General features: G+C 45.3%; 2 protein-coding genes across 8 annotated transcripts in view; one reads left to right on the top strand and one right to left on the bottom strand.

Moving 5' to 3' along the window:
• Nucleotides 1-8082, top strand: part of PAPSS2 (3'-phosphoadenosine 5'-phosphosulfate synthase 2) — a 66398-nt gene extending 58316 nt beyond the window's left edge. The window contains exons 9-12 of the mRNA XM_028104645.2: nucleotides 2960-3095; nucleotides 4315-4583; nucleotides 5621-5850; nucleotides 6324-8082. Of these exons, the coding sequence (XP_027960446.2) occupies nucleotides 2960-3095; nucleotides 4315-4583; nucleotides 5621-5850; nucleotides 6324-6465 (777 nt within the window). The 3' untranslated portion in view covers nucleotides 6466-8082. The remainder of the gene's footprint in view (nucleotides 1-2959; nucleotides 3096-4314; nucleotides 4584-5620; nucleotides 5851-6323) is intronic.
• A 6131-nt stretch (nucleotides 8083-14213) lies between these two features.
• ATAD1 (ATPase family AAA domain containing 1) overlaps nucleotides 14214-24379 on the bottom strand; it is a 60219-nt gene continuing 50053 nt past the window's right edge. For all 7 annotated transcript variants that reach the window (XM_028104560.2, XM_028104564.2, XM_028104565.2 and 4 more), the window contains 3 exons: nucleotides 22359-22409; nucleotides 17326-17459; nucleotides 14214-15608 (listed from right to left, as the gene is read on the bottom strand). In XM_028104560.2, coding sequence (XP_027960361.1) covers nucleotides 15488-15608; nucleotides 17326-17459; nucleotides 22359-22409 — 306 coding nt within the window. In that variant the 3' untranslated portion in view covers nucleotides 14214-15487. The remainder of the gene's footprint in view (nucleotides 15609-17325; nucleotides 17460-22358; nucleotides 22410-24379) is intronic.

Genomic DNA, 24379 nt, shown 5'->3' with positions numbered 1-24379 from the left:
TCCCCGGCTGGTCATGCTCCGTAGTGGGCCAGCGTGTTGTCCTCTCCTGCTCCTGCACGTGCTGGTCCCTCAACCCAGACACTGTTCCTCCCGCCCCTGCCACTTCCCCGGGCTGCCACCCCGTTCCTCCTTTCTCCCCGTGACCTGTAAGCGTGACAGGGGGTGCCTTCTTTGTGCTCCCAGAGCACTTTGCCCTTGTGCGGCCCCAGCTCCTCCAGTTTTGTCACCTGTTCAGCCTTCTGCCCGCTCGGGAGAGGAAGGGCCGTGCCGCTGGGTGGGGCCTGTGCTGCAGGCAGAGCTCGGGGGAGGCAGCAGGTGCAGTGGGAGGAGCAGCCTGGCTTGGGGGTCCTGGGCGTGGCGTCTTGGCATCTGGCAGAGCCTGTGCGCCCTTGAGCGCTGACGCTTCTCTCGTCTGCAAACGAGGCGTGAAGCCCTGTCCTCTGCACCTTCCTTGTCGCCCCAGAACCTCCAGACCAGGAGGGACCGCACAGACATGAAGGGATGTTCTCCACGGGGACCGCCTCAGTTTTCTGCCTCTTGATCCTCATCTCTGAACCCTTTCGTTGTGACCCTGTTTGCCCCGAACCGGCCGTTTCTCACTTCCTCCCGGTTTCCTGCCCGCTCCCCGTCCCCTTGCCATTGCGACCAGTGTGCCTCCCCACACTCAGCAGCGGCTCGCGCTCCAGCCCGTGCACCCCGCCTCCTCCCCAGGCTGTGTCTGTGGGGCTCCTCAGCGCAGCCGCCTCGTCTTCGTGCTGGAGTCTGGGCTCCCCCCCCCTCCTTCCTGTGATTCCAAGCGCGGTTGCCCTCTCACACTTCCTTCGACTCGCCGGAAGCCCGTCCCCCATTTCTGTCTGTGCGCCCAGGTCCGCAGACTCTCTCCAGCGGTGCCCCCCTGGCTGCCTTTTAGCAGGAGGCCCAAAAGGAGCTGGGGGCCCTTAGGCAAACAAAGCCTGAGAAATGGGGCAGAGCCACGGAAGCTGCCTTCCTTGTAGTAGCGAGAGCTCCGTTCTGGGGACAGTTGGGCCATCTTGGGGAGAGAAATGCCCTTTGCCTCTCCCCATTTCAGAGATGCCAGAAGCATAGTTCAGCATTGTTCATCAGATAGGCACATTTTTTAGGCTGAGTTGTGAACCAAACTGGACAGAAGGCGCCTTCACCAACAGAACAATATAGGGTGGACCCCTAGCGTCCAGCCTGAGTTACTGCACTCCTAGGGATTTGGGGTAAGTCTCCACATTTTATCCGTCGCCCACCTCTGGGCCAGGAGGAGAAAGCAAATGCACAGGTACGGGGATTTGACAGTATTCTTATTAAGTGATTTTCCTCCCTCCATCCCACACGGCCGTGTTTTTCCTTTCCGTTGCTGTGACGACCCCTCCCGCCGGGCTCACCCCTCACGTTTGTGGGGCCCAAGGCAAATGAAAGCCCACATTCCATATTTAAAAGTTACCTATCGAACTAACAAACCGTTAGATAAAATGGGTTCTGCCCTCCTACGTTAAGAATACCCTAGAAGGTCAGGTTCAAATTTAAATTCCGCACCAGAACATGGTATTGTGTGAAGAGCTGGCTCTCGACCTGCCACGAACCCTCTTTCCTTCTCTCTGCTTGGCCTTGTCCTGTACCAGGAGGGCGCCCCAGGCCGGATAGCTGAGCTCCATCCTCACGCCCCCGCAGACTCCCCTGCCCCGGCCCCTCCCCAGAAATAGGGCTGCCTCCCCGGCTGTGTGGTCCACCCCGAAAGACAGGCTGCGAGAGGAAGCGTGTGGTTCCTTGTCACGGTGTGCATTTTCTGTTCCTCACTGTCCCCCGAAGTCACTTCAGCAGAGACTGGGTCTTGACGAGTGAGGGTATTAACGGTAACCTCTGTGCTTTCTTTGAAGAATCTTACAGTTTTAGATTGTACATTTAGGTCTTTAATCCATTCTGAGTGAATTTTTTTACAGGGTATAAAATAAGGCTCTTTCTCTTTGAATGTGGGTACCCAGTTTTCTCAACACCGTTTGCCAGAGAGACTGTTCGTTCCCCATCGAGTGGTCCTGGCGCCCTTGTCAAAGATGATTTGAGAAAAATAAGGTTTTAGCTACTTGAGTCTGTGCTTAGCCTTGGATGTGGATTTGGCAACATATTGCTGCTCTTTGGACATTTTCTTTTGTTTTCAAATTAGAGGTAACAAAGAAGGATGTTTCTTTTCAGAGTTTCCTTAGAAACTGTGCTCAGCAATAATGAACCGGTAGAAAACAACTTGCCTGATTTCCCCCGGCTTCTCTATTTTGCGTCCTTACTGAAGACAGTCTAAGACACATCAGGCTGTATGAGGGATGTGCTGGCGGTGGTTCGCAGAACACTGGGGGTCCCCGAGACCTTTCCACAGAACGCCAGTCTCAAAACTCCTTCGTAATGCTGAGACATCCTGTGCTGTCTTCACTGGGCTGACTCTTGTACTGCCCGTGCCAGAGCAACGTGGGCGAAACTCCTGGCCCCTTGGACTCAAGACGCCTGGCTCAACTTGGGTCGTCCTCTCGACCCCAAGCACTCGCAGTAAAAACAGGGCCGGCTTCAGTTAAGAATGTTCTTGATGATGGGGTGCTTGGGTGGCTCAGTTGAGCGTCCAACTCTTGATTTTGGCTCAGGTCATGATCTCAGGGTCATGGGATCGAGCCCCGAGCCGGACTCCCCGCTCAGCGCTGGGCGTGTGGAGTCTGTTTGAGATTCTTTCTCTCCCTCTGCCCCTCCCCTGCTCGCTCGCACTCTCTCTCTCTCTCTCTCTCTCAAAAAAAAAAAAAAAGTATAAAAGGGTTGAGACCAAAAAGTTTGAGAAATACTGTGTTAGAAATGCTTAAGAATGGAAGGCGGTTCTTCAGGCTTAACCCAAGGTTGGTGTAGGAGAAAATGGTTTTCAGATACACTAGAAGTCGACACTCATCTCCAAGAACTTTACTCATGGTCTTTCTAGATGGTGATGGAAAGTGGGGATTGGCTGGTGGGTGGAGACCTGCAGGTGCTGGAGAGGATACGGTGGAATGACGGGCTGGACCAGTACCGGCTGACGCCTCTGGAGCTCAAGCAGAAATGTAAAGAAATGAACGCCGGTACGTAGACTGCCCTGTGTGCCCTTGCCAGTCCTCCCCGCCGTCTGATTATAGAATTCGAGATACCAGGAATCTGCCGTCCTTATAGTTTCAAAAAGCTGGAAGCCTCTATGGATGTGTGTACTGCTACGGACTGGAGCAATTTAGAAAGCTGAAGTACATCCACATATTGCCATAGGATGCGGCAGTTAAAAATAGGCACGGACACCGAAAAATACCCAAAGTGTATTTATTCAGCAAAAGCACACATTGCAGAACAATCTCTACAGCGTAATTTTGGAAAACAAAATACAGTAATTGCTCTTAACACCCTAAGTTACTTCTGTGTCTAGAGGCAGAAGTCTCTGGGGCGTGCGCCCCAAACCGCAGGTGACAGGGGCCTCTTGGGGAGGGAGTTAGACCAAGGGGCGGGAAGATTTTCACTTTTGTAAATTTTGAAAAAGAGAGAGAAAAAGTAATGGTGGGATTATGGGTGGTTTTTATATCCTGTCCGGGGCTTTTCTGGATTCCCCACAATCTCCATGATGGATATTTATTTCCTTCATAACTAGAAGGAAATGAAGCCTCTCAGGAGCCCGTCACTAAGTGGAGTAGTTTTGAAGATTTTTTTACAGTGAAGGTGAAATCATGTTTTTACGTCTTTAGGTTGTTAAAACTTTTCCCAGGCCCCAGATGGTGCTGGTCGTTGCTCACCCCCTTGGGGAGCGAGCCTGAAGCAGAGGGTGACATGGGGACTGAGTGGTGCTTGGTGGCAGAGGCCCTGGTAACAGATGCCTCCATTTCCGAGGCAGGCTCTCCGATCAGGGCTTCCTGCCTGTGTGTCCTGTCCGGTCTGGTGGGTGACTCTGGAGTAACCAAGTAACCCGCAAGGACCCAGGTGGACTCCCCAGATGACTTTCGAAAGCAAGTGGGCATAGTGAGTGCCCTGAACAGCAAACATAGCTGTTTCCTTTCTTTCAAGATTTTTAAAAAATTTTTAAGTCATCTCTATACCCATTATGGGGCCCGAACTCCCAACCCCAAGATGAAGAGTCCCATGATCTGCCGACTGAGCCAGCCAGGCGCCCCTTCTTTTCTTTTAAAATTCAAGATCTAATTGGCTTTATGAAACAATTCTAGCAAGCAGAGGGGAGCTCCCCCTGCATTTCCTTTTTTGTTCTTGCGGACGAGCGACAACGTGCATTTTGTTCAGCTTGGCCTTTGTCTGCTCCTTTCCCAGATGCGGTGTTCGCGTTCCAGCTGCGCAACCCCGTCCACAACGGCCACGCTCTGCTGATGCAGGACACCCGCCGCAGGCTGCTGGAGCGGGGCTACAAGCACCCCGTGCTCCTGCTGCACCCTCTGGGGGGCTGGACCAAGGACGACGACGTGCCCCTGGAGTGGCGGATGAAGCAGCACGCGGCGGTGCTGGAAGAAGGGGTCCTGGACCCCAAGTCAACCATCGTTGCCATCTTCCCCTCCCCGATGCTGTACGCTGGCCCCACAGAGGTGAGCGCTTCCCTGGGCCGGGCTGGGGGCCTCGGAAATGGGGGCTCAGGCTTTACTTAAGAGGAGCCAGGGAGTCTCTGCGATCCTTTTCTCTCATGAGCAGATTCTGGAATCTTCCAGTCTCTCTTCTTTATGCAACTTCATTCTGTTTCCATTTCGTGTTTGTAAGAATGCTAGAAACACCACCTCAGAGCCATCACGCACTGCCTTTGGCAACGTGGAGCTGACGTGTGAGCAAGGAGGATAGTGCAGCTTGACTGAGGCTGTAGGGCAAACCGTGTTGCCCCTCACACCCAAGTCCCGAAGTTTCAGTCACTCTGCCTGGTTCACCACACACGCCCGTGAGCGCCCTTAGAAAGGAGCATTCGTCTCTAAAAGCTCGGTGTCCCCTTTTGTCATAGCACAACGAGCCCGCCAAACGGATGCTCTCCGTCCCGTGGCACCAAGTGTGTGGGAAGCGTGATCAATTGGAAGGGTCCCAGCGCTTTGGGGTACCCCAAACAGCGTTTCGGAAATGAATTCTCTTCAACCAGATCGCAGCGCCAGGCCCCCTCATCCTCTGTATTTCTCACTGAGCTTCAGACGGGGTCATTCATTTTGAAATCCCAGTGTCGTGTTGAACTAGAATCGGTGTCTTCGTATAATCTGCTCATTATTGGCAGTCGGATAATCAGACATGTTGGAATTTGTAATTTCCTTGAAACTGTGATCTATTCGGAATAGGGAGGGACTAGAAAGTAAAATTCACATGTCTGAGTGTTTCTGGTCCATGTGCCTGTCTGGAGGGGTGATTAGGAGACAGAACCTCGGGTTCTAGGAAGCTGGGGTGAGGTGGGGGGAATTCGTGTCTAGAGCTCCTACTACCCTCCCTGATGGAGCGAGCGTGAAGAGCATGGGGTCTTAGACACTCCACTGACGTCCTCCAGCTATCGGTTGATCCTGGATTACTTTTAAAGCAGAACAGAGGCATCTCTGTAAACGGGAACCCCCGAGCTGGCCAGCGGTGACCAGCATCTCCCTTGCGTGATGTTCCCTAGGTCCAGTGGCACTGTCGGTCCCGGATGATTGCAGGGGTCAATTTCTACATCGTGGGCCGGGACCCCGCAGGCATGCCCCACCCTGAGACCAAGAAAGACCTGTACGAACCCACTCACGGAGGCAAGGTCTTGAGCATGGCCCCGGGCCTGACCTCGGTGGAAATCATTCCATTCCGCGTAGCTGCCTACAACAAAGCCAAAAAAGCCATGGACTTCTATGACCCGGCAAGGTAGGTTTCCAGAGGAAGATTCTTTCATCACCATCTGTACACCATCTGTGGAAGGGCATCTCCACATGCTCCCGGTGGGATGAGAGTCCCTAGAAGGCCGAGGCCTGGTCTTACATGTTCCGTGCCCCCCCTGAAGTGTAGCACGGCCCCTTGCATGTCAGTGGATGGTCCATCAGTAGCTCTCTTTCAACAAGTCTTCCTCGAGCAGGTGTTAAGGGAAAGGAAGCCAGCGTAGCAGCAGGGGGCGTGCCCGTGGACAGAGTAGGCACCCAGGCGGCGTGGAGCGTGTGGCTGCCGTCACACCCGCCGTCACACCCCCTGCTTCTGCAAGTTCCTTTACTCAGGAGTTAGTGAACTGCCCCCTCCCCGAGGTGAAGGAAAAGATAGGGTCTGAGACGCGTCACCTCAGGCAGGCATCTCTGGGGGCGGGGTGACTTCCCCGCTCTGAGCTCTGTGTGGCTGCCCCGTGACAGGCACGACGAGTTTGACTTCATCTCGGGGACACGGATGAGGAAGCTGGCCCGGGAAGGAGAGAACCCCCCGGACGGCTTCATGGCGCCCAAAGCGTGGAAAGTCCTGACAGACTATTACCGGTCCCTGGAGAAGAACAACTAAGTGTCCTCCGGCTCCAGAGTTTCTTCTCGAAGTGCTCTTGGGTTCTCTTTCCTATTTTTGTGATTAGATGCTTTGTACATGATTGCTTCTCAGTGACTGATTTTCATGTTTTATAATGGGGTAAAAATTGTGTCTATAATTTAAAGTCAACTTCAATAATATATAAAAGAAAGTCCGAATGAAGACCACCTCCTAGCAGGTGCAAGCAATACTGTTATTTCAGAATGAAATTGTGTTCTCTACTGCATCTGATTACGTAGGTCCCAGGTTTCTGAACGCTTTGACTGTGTGTCTTAAGTTTACTTGCCAAGAGGTAAAGTGTATTTTCCAGCTTAAGTCTTGCCCAAGGTCCCAGCAGTAACATGAACCAGATTGAGCAACCTCTTCTGTACAGCTGACCTAAGGGGGGGGGGGAATTTCTCACCCCTAAACGAGGTGGGGCTCGCGTGAAGATTCTCGCTGTTTCACCTCCTGCCTCCCGCCCCATCTGCTAAGGGCCTCAAGCCACACCTCGGATCCATGCGACCGAGTTCGGCCGAGAAAGTTAGGCTTTCTAAGAAAGGAGGGAGGCCTTACCACCCTTCTGTGAAGAGAACTCCAGTTCAACGGTGATTTTTCAGTTGGAGAACACAGGACGCCTTGAGGAACAGATTGGCACCCACGGCTCAGACGATCCGGCATTGTTTGTTGTGGGAAGTTAATTTTTCTCCTCTTTGCTGTGGTCACTGTGTCTTGGGAGAAGCAGCTCGGGCCAAACCAGTCCAGACCATCAGACTAGTGAGCTGCTGGAATGGGGAAAAGACCCCAGAAGCCCTTCTGTCTCCCAGGGGTCCCCACCACACGATGCCCAGCGCCGGCTTCAGGAGCGCCTGAGCACGGTCCCAAACTCTCACAGTTGGCATCGTTAGAAAGTACTGGTGACACCCGACAGGCTTGCCGCCGCTTGACCTGCAGTCTGGGGCTCCGTCTACCCTGTACGACACAGGGGCTGCCTCTGGCCCCCCTCAGTTGCTTAGCATAAAAGCTCCTCGCACAGAAGGCACTTATGAAGCAGTCTTCTCGGATGCCAGAAAGTCCAGAGTTTTCTAAACCCAGGGGATCTTAGTGCAGCTGGAGAAAATACTTTTCCAAAGACTCATGCTGTGCTGAGACATCTAACCTCTGATGGCTTTACTTCTCGGGAGGTGATCTTTATACCTAATTCCTTGTTGCTAAAGAATATATGAAGAAACCGCACCTTTTGTAGCTAGGTCTCTCTGGAAGAGACTTAAACTGGAAAGAGAAAACTGTGATTTTTTTTTTTTATTTTTTCTAAGAAAATGCTCATCTTAGCTACTGAAAGTTCTTCTGAGAGTAAATTACACACAATGGCCACAGCAAAGTGTATCTGCCTTGACTAGTATAGTGCCTATGTTGATTTAATCAGAGGTACGCAGTACTGCCTTTTTAAAGAACAGTGTATTTATTGAAAACATGGGATGGAATGTAGTGCCTTAATCAATATATTTTGTGATTTTTAAGATATATTTAAAACTGCTTTTCTGCTCTTAATAATACTTAGTGCAAATGACTATTTCTATGTACAATTGACGCTTGTTTTTATTTTAATAAACTTCTCAAAATGGACGCGGAGTCCTTTCTGCCTGTGACCGTGTGTGTGGTCGGCCATGGGACTGCCGAGGGCTTTGTGACTGTATAATTGGGAAGAACAGCAACCCTCTGACCACAGTTAAGAGGCTGTTTGCCCATGTCCGAGTCACTTAACTGCACGGTGGGCGTAGATGTGCAGGGCTCCTGATGTGCTCAGGGGGACGAGGCTGCTTGGGGGCTCACCGTAGGAGGATGTCACCGCGGGAGGGTCTGACCTCTTTCATCCTTGCTCCCTTTGCTCAAAGTGCCCCCAGGGAGTGCGCCAGCTGGGCTGGGAGCGGGTTTTTGCTGTTGCCTTGTTTTCCGTCCGCTCCCACACCACCGCCAACCTCAGCCCTGGCTCCTTTGTCTTGAGCTGGGTACCTGTTTCCACCCCTACTTCCTGTGGCCTGCGGGCACCTGGCAGTCTGGGGCTGTGCTGCCCCCCCCCGCCCCCCCCCCCCCCCGGCCGCCTTCCTGCGGTCCCGAAGGCTTCCTGCACACCCTGCCGCTGCTCCTCATCGGGCAAACAGCCCGCTTCTCGCCCAGGGCCTCGCTTGCTCGCTCCTTCCAAGTGACCGTTAGCGGGACCAAGCAGGGCAAGACGTGTGAGGACACGAAGACACACACAAGGGGTGCCGAGGGGGGGTGCCAGACCCTCAGGGCAGGGAGAACAAAGCCCGGAAAGGCCCCTGGACGTCGCTGGGTCTGACGATGGCAGACCTTGCAAAAGTACCAGCGCTCAGGCCCCAGGATTTCTCTCCAGCCTGTCTTCCTTGCACGAAGGAACCAATCCTGGTTACTCGAGGTGAACAAGTGATTTTGTTTTCTCTTTATCTTCCATTCTGGGACCCGGCCGTCAGGTCTGGCTTTCCTGACAGGCACTGGAGCTGCTCTTACTTGTGAAGGTCGGAGGGACCAATCGTGCCGCTTTGCCTCAGATTCTGAATGCAGGTCCCCGTTACTTAAGCATTTCCTCATCACCACATGCATCAAGGATCAGGAATGCACTACGCACAGATTTTGAAAACCACTGACTTCGCTTGCCTCTCACATCCATTTAGTTCTTCGATGAATTATTAACTATTATTGGGCCACTCAGTATGTTCATGGAACGGGGAAGATGATACACAAGCAAGTCACTGGTTCTCACTCCAGAATCCGCCTACCTTTTTTCTTATATTGTAAATTATTTTAATGAAAAAAAATTACTGAATTTTATTGATATTACTAAAAATAAATGGGTTACTGGCTAGAGTTTGGAGAATTAGTTAGATACAAGAAAAACCTAGATAGTATACCAACCACACTTTTCTATGGGGCTAGCAAGGAACGGGGGATGCTGGCGAGGACCCCCCCAGCTGAGCGGGCACAGCTCTTTTAAAGTCACCATATGTATTTACTATTGCTGGCATCAATAATACACACTGTATTTGGTAAAATTCTTAAATACAGTTTTTTCCCCCTAGAAGTTTAAGCCTGCTGTGCACTTCTTTCACAAAATAATGTATGTGATAGTTCTTATAAACTGTAACAGATGATACACACTTTTGTGGAAAGAACAATCTTGTTTTATATTTATTTCATACGCCTGCTTTCCATAAATAGTTCAAAGGTAAAATTCAGCTCATTGTAGGTTGTGTGGACTGCTTTCATGTAAATAACTCCAATACTGATCTGGTATTTTGAACTAGTTAAAAGACTGGCTTCTGCAAGTGTATTCACCAAGAAGAACCTACATTTATGGGAAGATATTAATCCCATGAACCACTAAAGAGGTTGTATCCCGTCCTATCCTCAGATGATAAAAGGAATTCTAGAAAGTACTAGATCTTTGGGTAGGCAAAGCAAACAACAAAGAAAGCTTCTAGCTCCAACAGAGTCAAGGAAATAAACACGTTTAATACACCGAAACATCAGGCCCACGCGGCGTCTCTAACCTATCTGATGGCATTTTGGTAACTGCCCATCAGAACAAGTGCATCCACCAAGGCTGACACCCATCAGCAGCTGAGTACTGCAGTCAGGTCCGTGTCGCTAACGAAGGGCCCTGCGTCTATCAACACGGCCGCCGTTGCCACAGTGCGCAGCTTAGTGAGCTGGGACGGGCACGTGGAGAGATCTATTTCAGCAGGCCCCTCATGGTGCAGACAAGGCAACGGGGGCCTAGAGACGGGAGACGGGAGAGGACTGCCCTGAGCACACGAGAGCCTGCAGCCAGACTCACTTCCTCACTCCCAAAGTGTTTCCATAGGATTCTTAGAACAATCCCAGAAGGTACCCATTTATGATTTCTATTTACAGATAAGGGAACAGGTGCTCAAGGAAACAAGTTTTGCCCAAGGCTACAATGCCGTATATACATGGCATACATACATACATATAAAATTCTATTACATATAGACAAGTTTCACAGCTGGGGTTGAAACCTATAAAGTTGGAAATGACCTTCACAGGACTTACAATTCTGCTAGAATGTAGGAGCATGTGAAAGACCTTTACTCCCAGAGTAACAGGAGAAAACCGAGGCAAAAATAATGCTTCTCTATAAGGCTGGCAAAGAAGAGTGAATACAAGGATTCTTCACCGACTGCCCTGTGGGGGGAGAGAAGCCCCTTGGGGGTGAGCAGGAGCCTGGGTGCTTGCGTGTACCCCTGGGAGGAGATTCCTTCCTAAGTCTGGATGCAGGGTACGGAAGAGCAGGCCTGCCTCAGATGGAGATTTGGCAGAGATGTGGAGAATTCAACCAGGACTCAGTACTGACCAAGACCCACAAACATTACCACCTTCAAAAACAAACTGCCAGGCTAGACAGTCCCCCTTACCTGGATCTCACAGAGTCAATGGTCAGAGAGGCTCTGAGTCTCGTGTGTCCTCCTGGTGACTGGCTGCCAGACCCCGTCAGAACTGAGCACACGGAGGGAGCCGCGGACATCTGACCCCTGCACGCCCAGCCCCTCCCAGCTCCAGTACTGCCGAGTTCCAAAGGCTGCTGCCAGAGAGGTCAGGGGAGGGCTTAGCATATACCCTTAGCACGGACATCTGACCCCTGCACACCCAGCCCCTCCCCAACTCGTCTTATTATGGCCGCAGCCCAGACCTGGCATGACCGGACTCTAGAATGGGGGACAGTCAGGCCTTCACCACAGCTGCCCGTCAGAGGAAAACGTTTGCCTCCCTTGGAAATAAAACAAAAACCAACATTGTACTTCAGTCTCCAGTGTTCTTTTTATACCCGTTATCTGGACTAAAGCACATTACCAACTAGAAGTGATCACTTAGCTCAAAGTTGGAGATGCCAAGCGGCAGTGAAGCATCGGGGGGAAGCAGAGCGTCTGGGATCCCGGGAGGCTGTCCACATGGCCTGCAGCGCCAGCTGCTCCCCACACACCTGCTAGTTAGAACACCACCATCGCTGAGCACATAACCTACGGCTGCCGGCGACCGGCTGGTCATTTGTCACTTTTGGTCCAGCCACCTTCTCCACAATACTCGTTTCTTTGGTCGATACACTGCTCTCTTTTGCATTTAGTCCTGCTCTCCAACCATGTAAGCCAGGGTTCCCGGAGGGCCCCTCTCTCAGAGCTCCAGGACCGCGGGCAGTGGTTTTCCCTGGGGTTTGCACACCCACTTCCAGGATTCAAGAATGGGGCAATTTAAAGATAAATGGGGTTCATTCAATCCAGTAGAAGAATAAAAGCTAGATCCTTGAGCAATTCCTGCTACAACACCTTCGGGAGCTTTCTGTCCTCAGTCCAGTTTTTGAACTTCCTTTTGAGCTCATGAGCTAGCTCCTCATATCCTTCAAATAAATTCTTTATTGCTGGAGTCAGTTGTTTGCAGTGGAACCCCAACGGGTACTTTTTACGAGACCAGGACTCTGGCACCGTAGACAATGCTCGGCTCCCTCCCACTCGTCTGCAAATAATTTGCTCGACTTGTATCACCATCCCCTATTCGAGCACCTTGGCCATCCTCAGGATTTCTGCAAGCAATGCATCTCCGGCACACAACATCGTGCTCTAGTTTTAAAACTGAACTGTCATGATTCACAAACTCAGATCCTTGATACGTTCCACACCAGCATTCACATTCACTGCAACTGTAGCTCCAAGCACAAAAGCTTGTACTTACAAGTGTTCTCAGGCAGAGTGATTTTAACTCTAAATATTAATCACAAACACATGCTCCTTCCAGTGTTTTGGCGATGAGCCCTTATGCTCTGTTAGCAGTAACGGTGTTAACATTAGCACCAGTGTGACTGAGGAGGTTGCGTTCTTACTCACATTGCTAACCGGTCCCCTTTAGGTCTGATCTCATCTGGCATCTTTGTCATCTGTCTTCTCTGCAGTTTCGTGAACGTGAGGGGAACACAGAATTTCCACCTATACATGTAAAGACAGCTTTAACTTTTGACAAGATCGGTGAACTCTGATGGCTGAATCTACAACAAATTTAATAACGAAGGCCCTCTGAGGACTTCTGTCAGCTCTAAATGGAATGATTCTACGGCTTTGAGGGCAGGATATGTGATCGGCATATTGGAATTCTATCCAATATTCTGACCTTAAGAAAAGCTAAAAAGAGAATTATAAAATATACATCATCCACTTTGTTTTCCATATCCAGAGGAAAATTGTAACATTTGTCAACAAACAGCACAATTCCAGTAAAAGCAGTTCCTACCAACAAGGGATGCTGCCATTTTTATAAGAGGCACTCAAGGCTTGCGACATCCTCGTTAACACCAACCCTTAGAAGTTGCAGCCACCCAGTAATGGTAGCTTATTAAGGCCCACATGCATTATTTAGATTAACCCAACCCAGCTATTTATAGTGTGGTGGGTCCTGGGTTGTCCTGCAGTTGGGAGCGGAGAGGTAGGAGTGAGGAAAATTCATAAAGATACTGAACTGCTTCAAATCCCGAGTTACTCAACTCTACACAAAAACGCCTGGGAATAGTTTGAGACACACCAGACTTACCAGAAGTCTTCCAACAACGAGGCTTTTAGAGAAATACCACACGGGTGGTCATGTCCATCTCAGACCCGAGTACAGGCCTCGGGATTCTGGAAGCATAGAGGATGCTCACAAACACAGCTCGGCCAACAGTGATGTAATCAGTGTGCAAAAGTAACACAACTAGTAACGGGAGCGCCCCCTTCTGAGCAGTCACTGCCCTGGGCGCGGTGCTGAGCACCTCTCCGCTGGGTGCCACCCATGGTTGCTCCACTTGGTAAATGAGCAGCAGAGGCTCGGAGGAGTTAGGTCACTAGTGCCCGGGACAGGGCTGGTTAACGGGGAGCCTGGATTTAAACCCAGGCTCTTCCACTCCACAGCCAGTACTCAGAACTGCCGCCCACAAGGGAATACCCCAGAACCCAGCACCCAACTACCTGTGTCAAATGCATGTCTGCAGCAAGCACAGATTGTAGAACACTAAAAGTCCTTCAGACGGATATAAAAAAGTGTCCTCCATTACTTTAAGGCCTTAAAGATGAGTCACGGTTGATGGGATTAGTGTCTCTAACTTCCTTTGGTGATTAAAACCATGATCAACGTAGCAACTATACTACTGGATATTCTGAATTTAAGAAAGGACATGAGAGACAGCTCCTCTTATTGTGAATCAATATGCCATCAGATTAAAATCAAATCCTTACTGAACTCCTTACGGAGACACAATAATGACTGGATACTAGAATGTATGCTAGAGGCGTGTGAAAGCTACACAGCGAGATAAAACACTCCGAGGGCAAGGTTTATACACTAAGAACAACCCAGAAAATGTTACATACCTGAAAAAGACCAAGAAGTAGAGAAAAATTTAATAGAGGATCCTCTTTATTACATATTTATAAAATAATAGTATAATATAGTCATTAAAAATGGAGACGAAACTTTTTATTTTTGGTATCCTGTGTTTTGCAGCCAATTTTCAATCACCGTCACCCTGTTCGTGACTTGCTTTCTGCCCTGGCCTCTACCCCACCCGTCATTCAAAGCACAACAGAATAAATGCTCCAACAGGTTCTGTGAGAGACTTCCTATCAAATAAATTAATCCAATAACTCACGAATAAAGACAGAGTTTTCAAAGAAATACAATAAAAACAAAACTATATGAAGCATAATTTAATCTTTCAGATGGTTCACAGAAGGCACCTCAAGATCATATTGTGCCATTTTCCTCATGCGGTGTGTTTAAGTGCCTGTAACAGAATTCTGGTTAGTGAAATTTTAGACAAAAAAAAGTTTCCTATGTAGGGCACATAGCATCGAATGACTACGGATACAATATGGGGCTTCTGATGTGTACATCTGTACTAACTAGGGCACAGTTTATAATATGCTCAGAAAACTTTAAAAATTAAAGTTACAAAATGAGTATTTTTAGCACATTTAGTAACAGCTACTTGTTTTAAACTATCATTTCATTTTTGATGACCAAATTATATTTGACCATAACTAAAGAACGTACAACTTTAAAATAACATTAAAAAACCACGGTTACAACAGAACTATGTCCGATGAAATGAAGAAAGGACAGTCACATACACCTGCTGCTGAATGGCACCGTGGTGTTTCAAAGCCATTCGTGGGCCAGGCTTCCAATCCATGTGTCGGGGTATCGATCTGAAACACGTCTCTACTCAGTGTGCTGCCAAAAGGAGGTGAAATCCATGTGAAATCCGTCCTGATCACACGAATGCCTGACAACCATTCAATGCTCATCACTGAACCAGTATTTTTATTTGATTATCCTGATACTGTAACAGTGGAGACACACCCGGAAACGGAGATGGGGCGGACTGCAACTATTCCACTGCAGAGTGATGCTCGACTTAAAAAAAAAAGCTGAAACAAAGGAAACAACTGGAAATGGCTGAATCACCGTACCTTAGACACAACCATAAATCTTCGTTTTGCTATATACTGTTTGGTACTTTCTGATTCAGTAGTTGGGGTAAAAAAAAGTTTCGTATTCAAACATATCTACATAATATCAATATAAAATGTGTGAATATATACATTTAATACACACACACACACACACACACACACTCACATCCCCCTTTCTCACGAATGACTCAGTGAATCATCTTTGAGACCAGCTTAGATGCTCTAAGGCTGCAACGTATGGCTACAGAGGTCAAACACAAGCACCCACTCGGGCTGGATCAAACTGTTCCTCCTCATGATTTCTGACAAGTAGTAATACCGCTTACAACAACTGTTTCTCAATAACTTAGAATTCAGAGTATAAAACCAGTGTTGGGAACATTGAACTCTCTCACTGGGTGAAGAACATTTCTCTTTTCATTCTATTTCCACTGATGGTAAGAGAGCGCATCGAACTAGATCACACTGAACTGTACAAATGATCTTTACTCTTAATCTAAACAAACATGTGTTAAAACATTCTGAAAGGCCGCATCCTTTGATTTCTTCATTTTTTCAATCGCCCGATGCAGGTCCTGTTGTTGCACGGGCCGGATTTCATCCTCATCGTGGCTAAAACGCAAACAAAACCACCAGATGGTCAAATGACTGGAATATACCTCTCTCAAATATGCTACCCAGATTAAAAACCTGACGTCTCTTTCCCACTGAAGACCCCCAAAGATAGCCATAGTTAACTGCTGCATGTGAATTCCTCCAGGAATTCTCGATGCAGACGAAAGTCTGGGGAGATTGTTAAGCAGCACTGACTGCTGGGAGGCAGGAGGCCAAAATGGCCGGTCATAAATACACATCTGAGATGTAGGAATGAAAACCAAACACTGCACACTAAGAATCACGGGCAGAGCATTAGCATAACGGGAAAATGTTAGCTACAGGTGTGTGGTTGATCTAAACGGGAATGGAATTCCAATCAAGGAATCGTAAGTAGCATTCATGGCCATATATTCATGTATATATTTAGCATGTGACAAACTGAAAACAGAATTCTTTGCTATTAAAAACCAACCACTCTAAGTCCTCCCCTCTTTAATAATAATATATAATGTCTCCTCATAATTTACAATACTTCGGAAAATACATTTGGGGAAAAATTATGATAAGCCAAGTCTATTAGCCAGATTTTTCATACTGAAATATAAAATTTTCAAAGGCTTTGAAGACAGCAGAAAAAGAGGACCTTCATTAGTAATGTAATTTATTCACACAAAATGTATTCATAGGTTGGTTTTTTTTTGCCTCTCTCCTCATATCTTATACATAAGAATAAAAACCTGTGGAAAGCAGACTTTTGGCTACAAGCAGAGGTCAAAAGTATTCCCAATGTTATCGACAGGGGAGCTGGATAATCTGGCAGCAAGTAAATGAAGTAAGCCTCTCTCTAACAGGGCCCCAGGGAGCACTAAAGGCAGGTGCAGAACTAGCGCACACACAGCTAACCTTTCTACGCCAAGGGACACACTGCTGGTGAAGCTTGCTATGGCAATGAGCTGTAGCAAGAGGCAAATCCAGGTCCTGTGGAGTGAAAGCCTCAGCGGGGGAGGAGAGAGGGGGCCTGAGAAACAAAAGGGCAAGAAGTGGAGAACTCATTCACCACAGGCCCAGGAAGTACACTGGTCTGCTAAGAGTTACAGCAACTCCTCAGAAGGTCAGTGTTTTGAGGAGACGCAGAGCTATGCTGGCCCAGGGCAAGGGGCCTTTCGGGAAGTGGTTCACCAGGGCTGACTTATTCCGGTTCTCTAGTGTCTCTGCTGAAACACATGAGTATGAATTGGTTTCTCAAACTCCTGCTTTGGAGTTGGCTGCAGTGACAACAGTTTCTTTGCTTAGTAAACATGTCACTGTCAACAAGCTAAAGTCTAACCCCCAGCCAAGGCCCTTACCCCCATTTACATGTGAAATTCCTGCAAGACAACAGGAAATGGGATTAGGAAGTTAAGGTGCAAAACAAGCCAGGAGTGTTGGGAGAACCCTGCTCTCCTCGCAGAGGTTGTGAGCCTAAGCTCCTGTCGGCCTTCTGTGACCGGGTCTCTGGATGTGCGGTAGAAATTCAGCTTTTGTTTCTTTCTCTGCATTCCAGAGCCTCCCCATGACCCACGTCCCCAATTCACTTTCAGAACTTCCCTTTAGAAAAAAAGTCAATTAATAAAGTTGGGGCAAGTGTTCATTCAAAGTCCACCTTTGATTCCATAAGCACGGTTGGTATTGTAAAGAAACATGAACTAACCTAAAAGCTCTACAAGGGTTTGACAAATCTCAGAGACCGTACCTTTCTTCAGACGTAGAATTCACATACTCCCTGACACAGAGGAGGGCCGCGTCCCTGCACATCTCCTTCAGGTCACTGCCCGAAAAGCCATCTGTTTCCTGGGCAACTTCGAGCAGATCCACGTGCCTGTCCACCTTCAACAGAGAAAAAGGAATGTAAAAAATGCTGCAGAGCATCTCTCCAAACATGCTTCTTTTTTTTTTAATTTTTCTATTGTTATGTTAATCACCATATATTACATAATTTGTTTTGGTGTACTGTTCCATGATTCATTGTTTGTTCATAACACCCAGTGCTCCATGTCCAAACATGCTTCTTGAAGAACACATACTGGAATAGCAGGAAAGGAGAATCATCAGTTTCTAGTCTTTACCTTAACCATAAAAGCTGGAATTTTGAAATTTAATTTTCGTTAACTGTCACTATGACTGTAATAGCAAAATAAAGCCTTCCTAGACATACCATGCAGTGCCCAGGAAGAACAGACAGGCAAACACCGTCGGACTCACTATGATCGGACCTCTCTATTCTCTTCCTCTGTGTCTGAGAAGACTTCTTATATGTGTACCTCAGCAGTCAGACACAAACAAGAATCTAAATTCTCTACTGCTTGTAATATTTGTGAAAAAGTACATGCATTACGCATCTGTCCTTCCACACTCATGGGACTGATGGACACTACCGACTTCAGGACAAGCAATGACAGAGACCGCAGGAGATGGGAAGCAAAGTATGTGAAGAGCACATGTTAAATCTGGGTGGTAGATTTAAGGTTATTTGTGTATACACTTAAAATGTTTTATGAATTAAAAAACTTAAAAAACACCTTCCAAATTATACTGAGATGTTAAAAATTAGTCTTCCTCCCTTAAACAATCAACACCTCCACCCCATCTCTTGACCACTCCTTTGTTGGACCACACTATGTTCTAACCATTCACAAGTCTTGTGCATGACACAGTGATAAAGTCACAAAGACGAACAAATCAAGTATGAGAAAGGATTGAAAAGGAGAAGATTCCAGTCACTGGGGAAGCAAGATGAACAGAGGTCGAGCACCATAATGGTTAAGAGAAAAGGCTCCATCACTCCTTTGCTATGTGAGCCTGGGCAATGTATTCTATACCTTCTCTGGGTTTCAGTTTCCTCAACTGTAAAAGAGCATTACTATGTATGTGCTCCTTAGATGGACGGAGGATTAAGTAAAACAATGTCTATCTCACCACTATGCTAGGCACATGGCAAATACTCTAAAAGTAACACTTTTTACAAGATAATAGCTATCAGACAAACCATGAAGTCATGAAAACTGTTTTCACTAGGCAACTAGGAAGGCAGCTCCCAAGTTAAACAAGGTTTTGAGTCTCAGGAGCAACACTGGCATCAATCAATGGACTCCGAGGATAGCCCGGACACAGCACCCACTTGTGTGCGGCTACTGCGTCTACTGTGGAGGGCGCACACGCAGGGCACTCTCAGCACCTCACATAATTCACTTAAATTCTCAAAATGATTCTAGGAGACTGTTGGCATTACCATCTCCTTTCCCAGTGAGAAAAATAAGGACGTAGAGACGCTCAACAGTATTTGCCCAAGGTCACCCAGCCAGAGGGGGAGGGGTCAAGCCAGAATGTGGGGGGCCCTGGGGTCTGTCTCCAAAGCCCAAGCCTGTGAACTACTCCTGCTGTGTTATGGAAAAGGTCTAAACTCAGATTCATTTGTAGAAGGAAAACCCGGATCTCCTCACTACAGAGACAGGATACCTGTATAAGGTTTCCATCTTATTACTTCTAATTCTTTTTATACTTTAAACTTAAAGCCAAAATCATTACCCTGTTTTAAATGAGCGAGTTGTGTTAAGGAACTATCAATAAAGAAATGTGAAAGACTAGAAAAGAGTATCATCTGAGGCATCTTTTAAGAGAATTACAATAATTTCCTTCAGATTCTAGTGAAGCAACAATATGCCTTCAGCATATAAATACCAGCTAGTGGGAAATAAGATGTTCCCATGTCGACAGTTATCCAGAAAGCATTCAGAAGTATTGTGAATCATAAAACTGGAGACTAGTTCTTTGTGCTTTAAGAAAAAGAACGCTAAAAATTCCTTATACCCATGACAAACGTAATTCTAAAAGAATGTCCAAAGATGCTACTGTTAAAAAAAAAAAAGCAGAACATGAAATCCAAGTTTAGAAATAATGAGGGGTTTAAGTTAGATGTGAAAACATTACAGCCTGTGTAAAGTATGACTATCGTAGGAGACAGAGCTTAAACTGTACCATTTATATTCGTCATCTGTACATACGTCATCCACATCATCTGTATCTATATCCAACCACACAAGTTAACTTCCGGCAATACCATCCTTCATTACGTTTTTTTAAATTAAATAATTGTATTAACTTGAAGTCTCTACAAAATTTTCAGCAACTACCTTCTAATACGTGATAAATTTCAAGCCACACCACAGCCATCCTAATTCAAAAGAACTCGTGGAATTATTTTATCTTTTTTGTTTTCTTCCCTGAACTGCTCATTGATGACTCTTTGTTAAAGGTTTACCAATTAAGTGTCCTTTACCTAAACAGCAGTACAACTACACAATGTCTTTTTGAAAGCAGTTATCGAATATTCAGCTAAAAGGCACATGTAATTTGTTGATTTCTCACTCATATAGGACAGGAGTTCCTTACCCAGAAAACATGGAAAGTTTTAGGAATTTTCCTGAAATTGTACAATATATTTCATGTACATGTAGTTTTTAAGAAAAGACTACACAGTGTTTATCTCTTTTATTAAATGGCTCTATCATCCCCACAACAGTAATCTCTGTAATTTGCTAGGTTCTTTAAACTTTTGCAAATAGCATATATGTTTTCTTTGATTGTTTTTAAAGGAAAAAATGAACAGGACACTACTGAAAGATAAGGGAGAAGAGTGGAAGAACCAAAAAGACATACCTGCTTTTGGACAAAGATTCAACATCAAAAAGATCTTAATTCTCTTGAATTATGATCCATTAAAAACACTAGTGTTTGTTTTTTATTGAATAAGACAAATTAATTCTAAAATTCATACAGAAAAATCAGCAAAAATAGCCAGAAACTTTGGCCAGGGGACAAGGGCACAATCCAGACCATAGGAAAATGTGGACAAACCCAACTTGGCTGTTTCAACAAATAAACTGAAAGAAGGTGGAGGAAAAGAAGAGAGAGATGAAGGAATATCTACAGCCTGTAGATTAAGAGATTGAAAAACTATTAAATAATTACCAATTATGAACTTTATATGGATCCTGAGTCAAACAAATACATGTTAAACAAACAAACCATTTAGGAGACGACAGGAAATCTGAACGGACGAGGTAGTCAATGATAATAATGCATTATTGTCAGTTTTTTGTTAAATGTAATAATGTTTATGAGGTTAAGTCAAAAAAGTTAAGAATTCTTTCTTTTAGAGATACAACTAAAGTAAACCTGGGAGGTGGGGAAGGAGGGGAGAGTTGGAGCAGAATTAGTGACCCAAGGATGGAGACAAACCACAGAAATACAAGAATCCCTCGCTATGGGAATCTATTTGTTTTTTTTAGTTTGGATATAGCAAGTTCAAATAGTGAGTTTAATTATTTTTTTAAAGTAAGCCCTATGCCCAACGTGGGGCTCAAACTCACAACCCCAAGATCAAGAGTCACATGCTCCACCGACTGAGCCAGCCAGGCACCCCTCAAATAATGAGTTTAGATATGAAGTTTAGGATAGTGAGGAATACGATGTTATTCAAAACTCAGAAACCATAAAGGGGGAAAAAATCCCAGTAAATTAAAAAGGACAAACCAGGAAAAAATATTTTCAAATCATATAAACAAGGCAGAATCTCCCTAATGTATTAGAGTTCCTATAAATCAGTAAGAAAAAGAACACTACAATAGAAAAATGGGCAAAGAATATGAACAAGTATTTCACAGAAAAGAATTCAAGTGGCTCCTAAACATACTCATTTCATCCCTAAAAATACAATGAAATACCATTTTCTACCTATCATGTCGGCACAGTTCCACAGCATTCTGTTGGCAAGGCTACAGTGGAAGAGGTACTCTAACATTGCTGGTAAGAGAGGAAACCAGCACAGACAATTTGGCAATAGTTACTAAAATTATAAATCATATCCTCTGATCTAGCAACTCCTCTTCTGGAAAATCCACCCTACTAATATTTCTGCAAAAGTGTAAGGAGACATGCGTACAAGGCATTTTTATAACAGTAAAATATCAGAACCAACCTGAATGTTCTCCATTATGGCGTTGATTAAATAAATTATGGTATATCCATACAGTAAAATCCTATGCAATGCAAAAAACAAAAAAACCCCAAAAATCCAAAGAGAGAGAAAGAACAAAGACACTATACGCTAATATGGAAGGATCTCAAAGATGAGTGAAAAAAGCAATGCACAGGACAGTGTATGCAGTTTATTACTATGGTTTACGTAGAATAGGGAAGAGGAATAATAGCATATTCTGATTTGCTGGTATAGACAATGCCATCTGAAAGGATACAAAAGAATTACAGGAGAGGAAGCAAGATTCTTCCCTGAATACCATTTAACGTACTTATTTTAATCCTGAAGCATGTGACCTTAAATACACAAACTATTAAAGATTTTCATTATCATACCTTCTTAAATCTAAATTCCAACTTCAAAAAATACTGTAATTAAATAAATTTAAAAAAAACCTGCATAGTGCTGTACAAAAATAAATGTATCTTATATAACTGGAGAACAGTCTGAAAATATCAAAGATTTTAATCTATAGATACAAAAACACAGGGCTTTAAAAGAAGCAGACCATCTTTATTAAGTTCAAATGCACCAGGGTTACTGATGTGCATGAACGGCCAACAGTTTTACAGTGATTTATGCCAAGTACAAAGCTGTTTATTCTCAGGTTACTTTTTCATTTCCCTCTAAAATGGTTTTATAACATAAACATATTTATAGGATGGGGAAAATTGAAATTCTCTACTTACATTTTCATTTTTCAAGATGAGTTTCAGGATTGCTTCTCTTTGTTTTAGAGCCTAAAACCAGAATAATTTCCAGTTAGCATTAAAAAAAAAAAAAGATCAATTGGTTTTCCTAATATTTCTTTTTTCCTCTGTAAACCATCTGACAGTACCTACAGGAAATGACAGAAACTCTAAAATATTGGCTTAACCAAGGTCTAGGTCCTAGACTGTAATCGTCTGTGCTCAACCTACTGAATTCCAATCTTCTTATTTTGAATCCCCAGTGATTAGCACAATGTCTGGGGAAAAACATGCCCTTAAATGTTTCTTGAGTGGGTGAATGAATACCTAGGACGACCAATGTCTTTCCCCTGTGGCTCTGCAAATTTCCTTTTCTTTATTCAGGGAACTTCTGAGAACTTAACACTGCAGTAAAATTTTTACCATTAATTGGAAGAGATGGCAACAACACCCCCTTGGTTCCTCCACTTGAACCTGTAACTTCCATGCTTGCTAATTCATATTAGTTTTTGTTCAGTGTTGACAGTACATTTGTTTATATGCTTTTCCCCCCAGTGATGGTTCACAGTATTATACCAGGGAATAGAAGCTTTTATGGAGTATCTTACATATATGGTAAATATAAAAGCTTTTTAAATAAGTTACCACGGCTGAACTCATTCTTATTCCCAAGGCACTGAAAAACAGAGCTAGTTATCACTGAGTATCAAATCAAATGAGCAGAAAACAAAACCAAACCCTGCTGCTTCTGTAATTCAAGAGTGTTAAGTGTGAAGGTAAACTTGTTATGTTATGTGATCACCAATAACTACTTTTTGTTGACAATCTAATTTGGAGAACCGTTTTAAGGTAAGGTTAATCATATACTTTGACACCATAGTTACAAAATAAGAAAAAACTACCATATAAAGTGTGTGTATTACTCACTAAGAACAGAATAAAAAGGGGGTTACAAAAGCCCAGTTTTTACATTAAGAGCACACAAATTTTTAACAAATTTGATAAATTCTGTTACAGCCCATTTTGATAACTTAGAACTTTAGCAAAGGCTACCTTCCATGCTGTTGTGTCCTATGCTCATTCTACTGTACATCAAAAACCTTTGTTTTCTCTTGGACTACAAGTAGAGATTCTATCAATTTAATCTTTGTCTTCAGAACCACTGAGGTAAATTATTTTTCTTTAAAAATGTCCGTCTTGCTAACAAAATAAAAGTGAAATTCTTGGTTGAGGCACAAAGTTCATCCACAGATGGCAGCAGCCTACTTTTCCGGCTCTCCCTCCACCTGTTTTCCGGAGGTCCTAAGTGAACTACCCCCAGAGGTCAGCATTAAACATGTGCTCCCACACCTTCTTGCCTTGTTCATTCGGAGAGCCTTTCCCCTGCCTTGCTTGCATATGAAATTCCTGCCATCCTTTAAGGCCCCGCTGGATTCCGTAAAGTTTACTACTCAGACAGAATTATTAGTTTTCATCATCATTTCAGGTTCTCACAGTTCTTTAAAGGTACTTTTGTAAAGTACCTTTTATGTCATTTATGTATGTCTGCCTTTCCTGTGACACAGAGTGGTGGATGGGGGCTGTGTTCCTTCACCAGAGCCTGGCAGGTGCCTGACACATACACAGTGCTCAACACTCATCAAACTCAATTCTAGGGACTCCTACATCAAGTTAGAAACTTCCTTCATTGATTTCTCGGGTACATTTTCTAACAGAGTGGCTAACTTTGTGCATACCCTCAGAAGGGCCAGAGGCGGTAGCAACAGAAAAGAAGAGATCAGAGCAATTCTAGAGGCCACCATCATCAATGTTAGGAGACCATGTTTACTGCCACCGACTGGCAAGCTGCAGAACATACAAGGGGACAAGTGGTTTTTAGCCAGAGACTGTAAGCGCTATTAAAATATTTTTATTTCAAAATCTGAAAGGAATGACACTGAGAGTTCCTCTACACAGCTATACCCGTACCATGCTGATCGTATGGCACACATATTCACTTACTAACCCTATTTCCTTCTTCA

The sequence above is a fragment of the Eumetopias jubatus genome, unplaced genomic scaffold (genome assembly GCF_037043125.1).
Source record: "Eumetopias jubatus isolate StellerSeaLion01/CBP00866 unplaced genomic scaffold, mEumJub1_p1.0 scaffold_17, whole genome shotgun sequence".
Taxonomy (NCBI): domain Eukaryota; kingdom Metazoa; phylum Chordata; class Mammalia; order Carnivora; family Otariidae; genus Eumetopias; species Eumetopias jubatus.
Note: the sequence above shows the minus strand (reverse complement) of the source record. Positions and strands in the feature narration are given on the sequence as shown.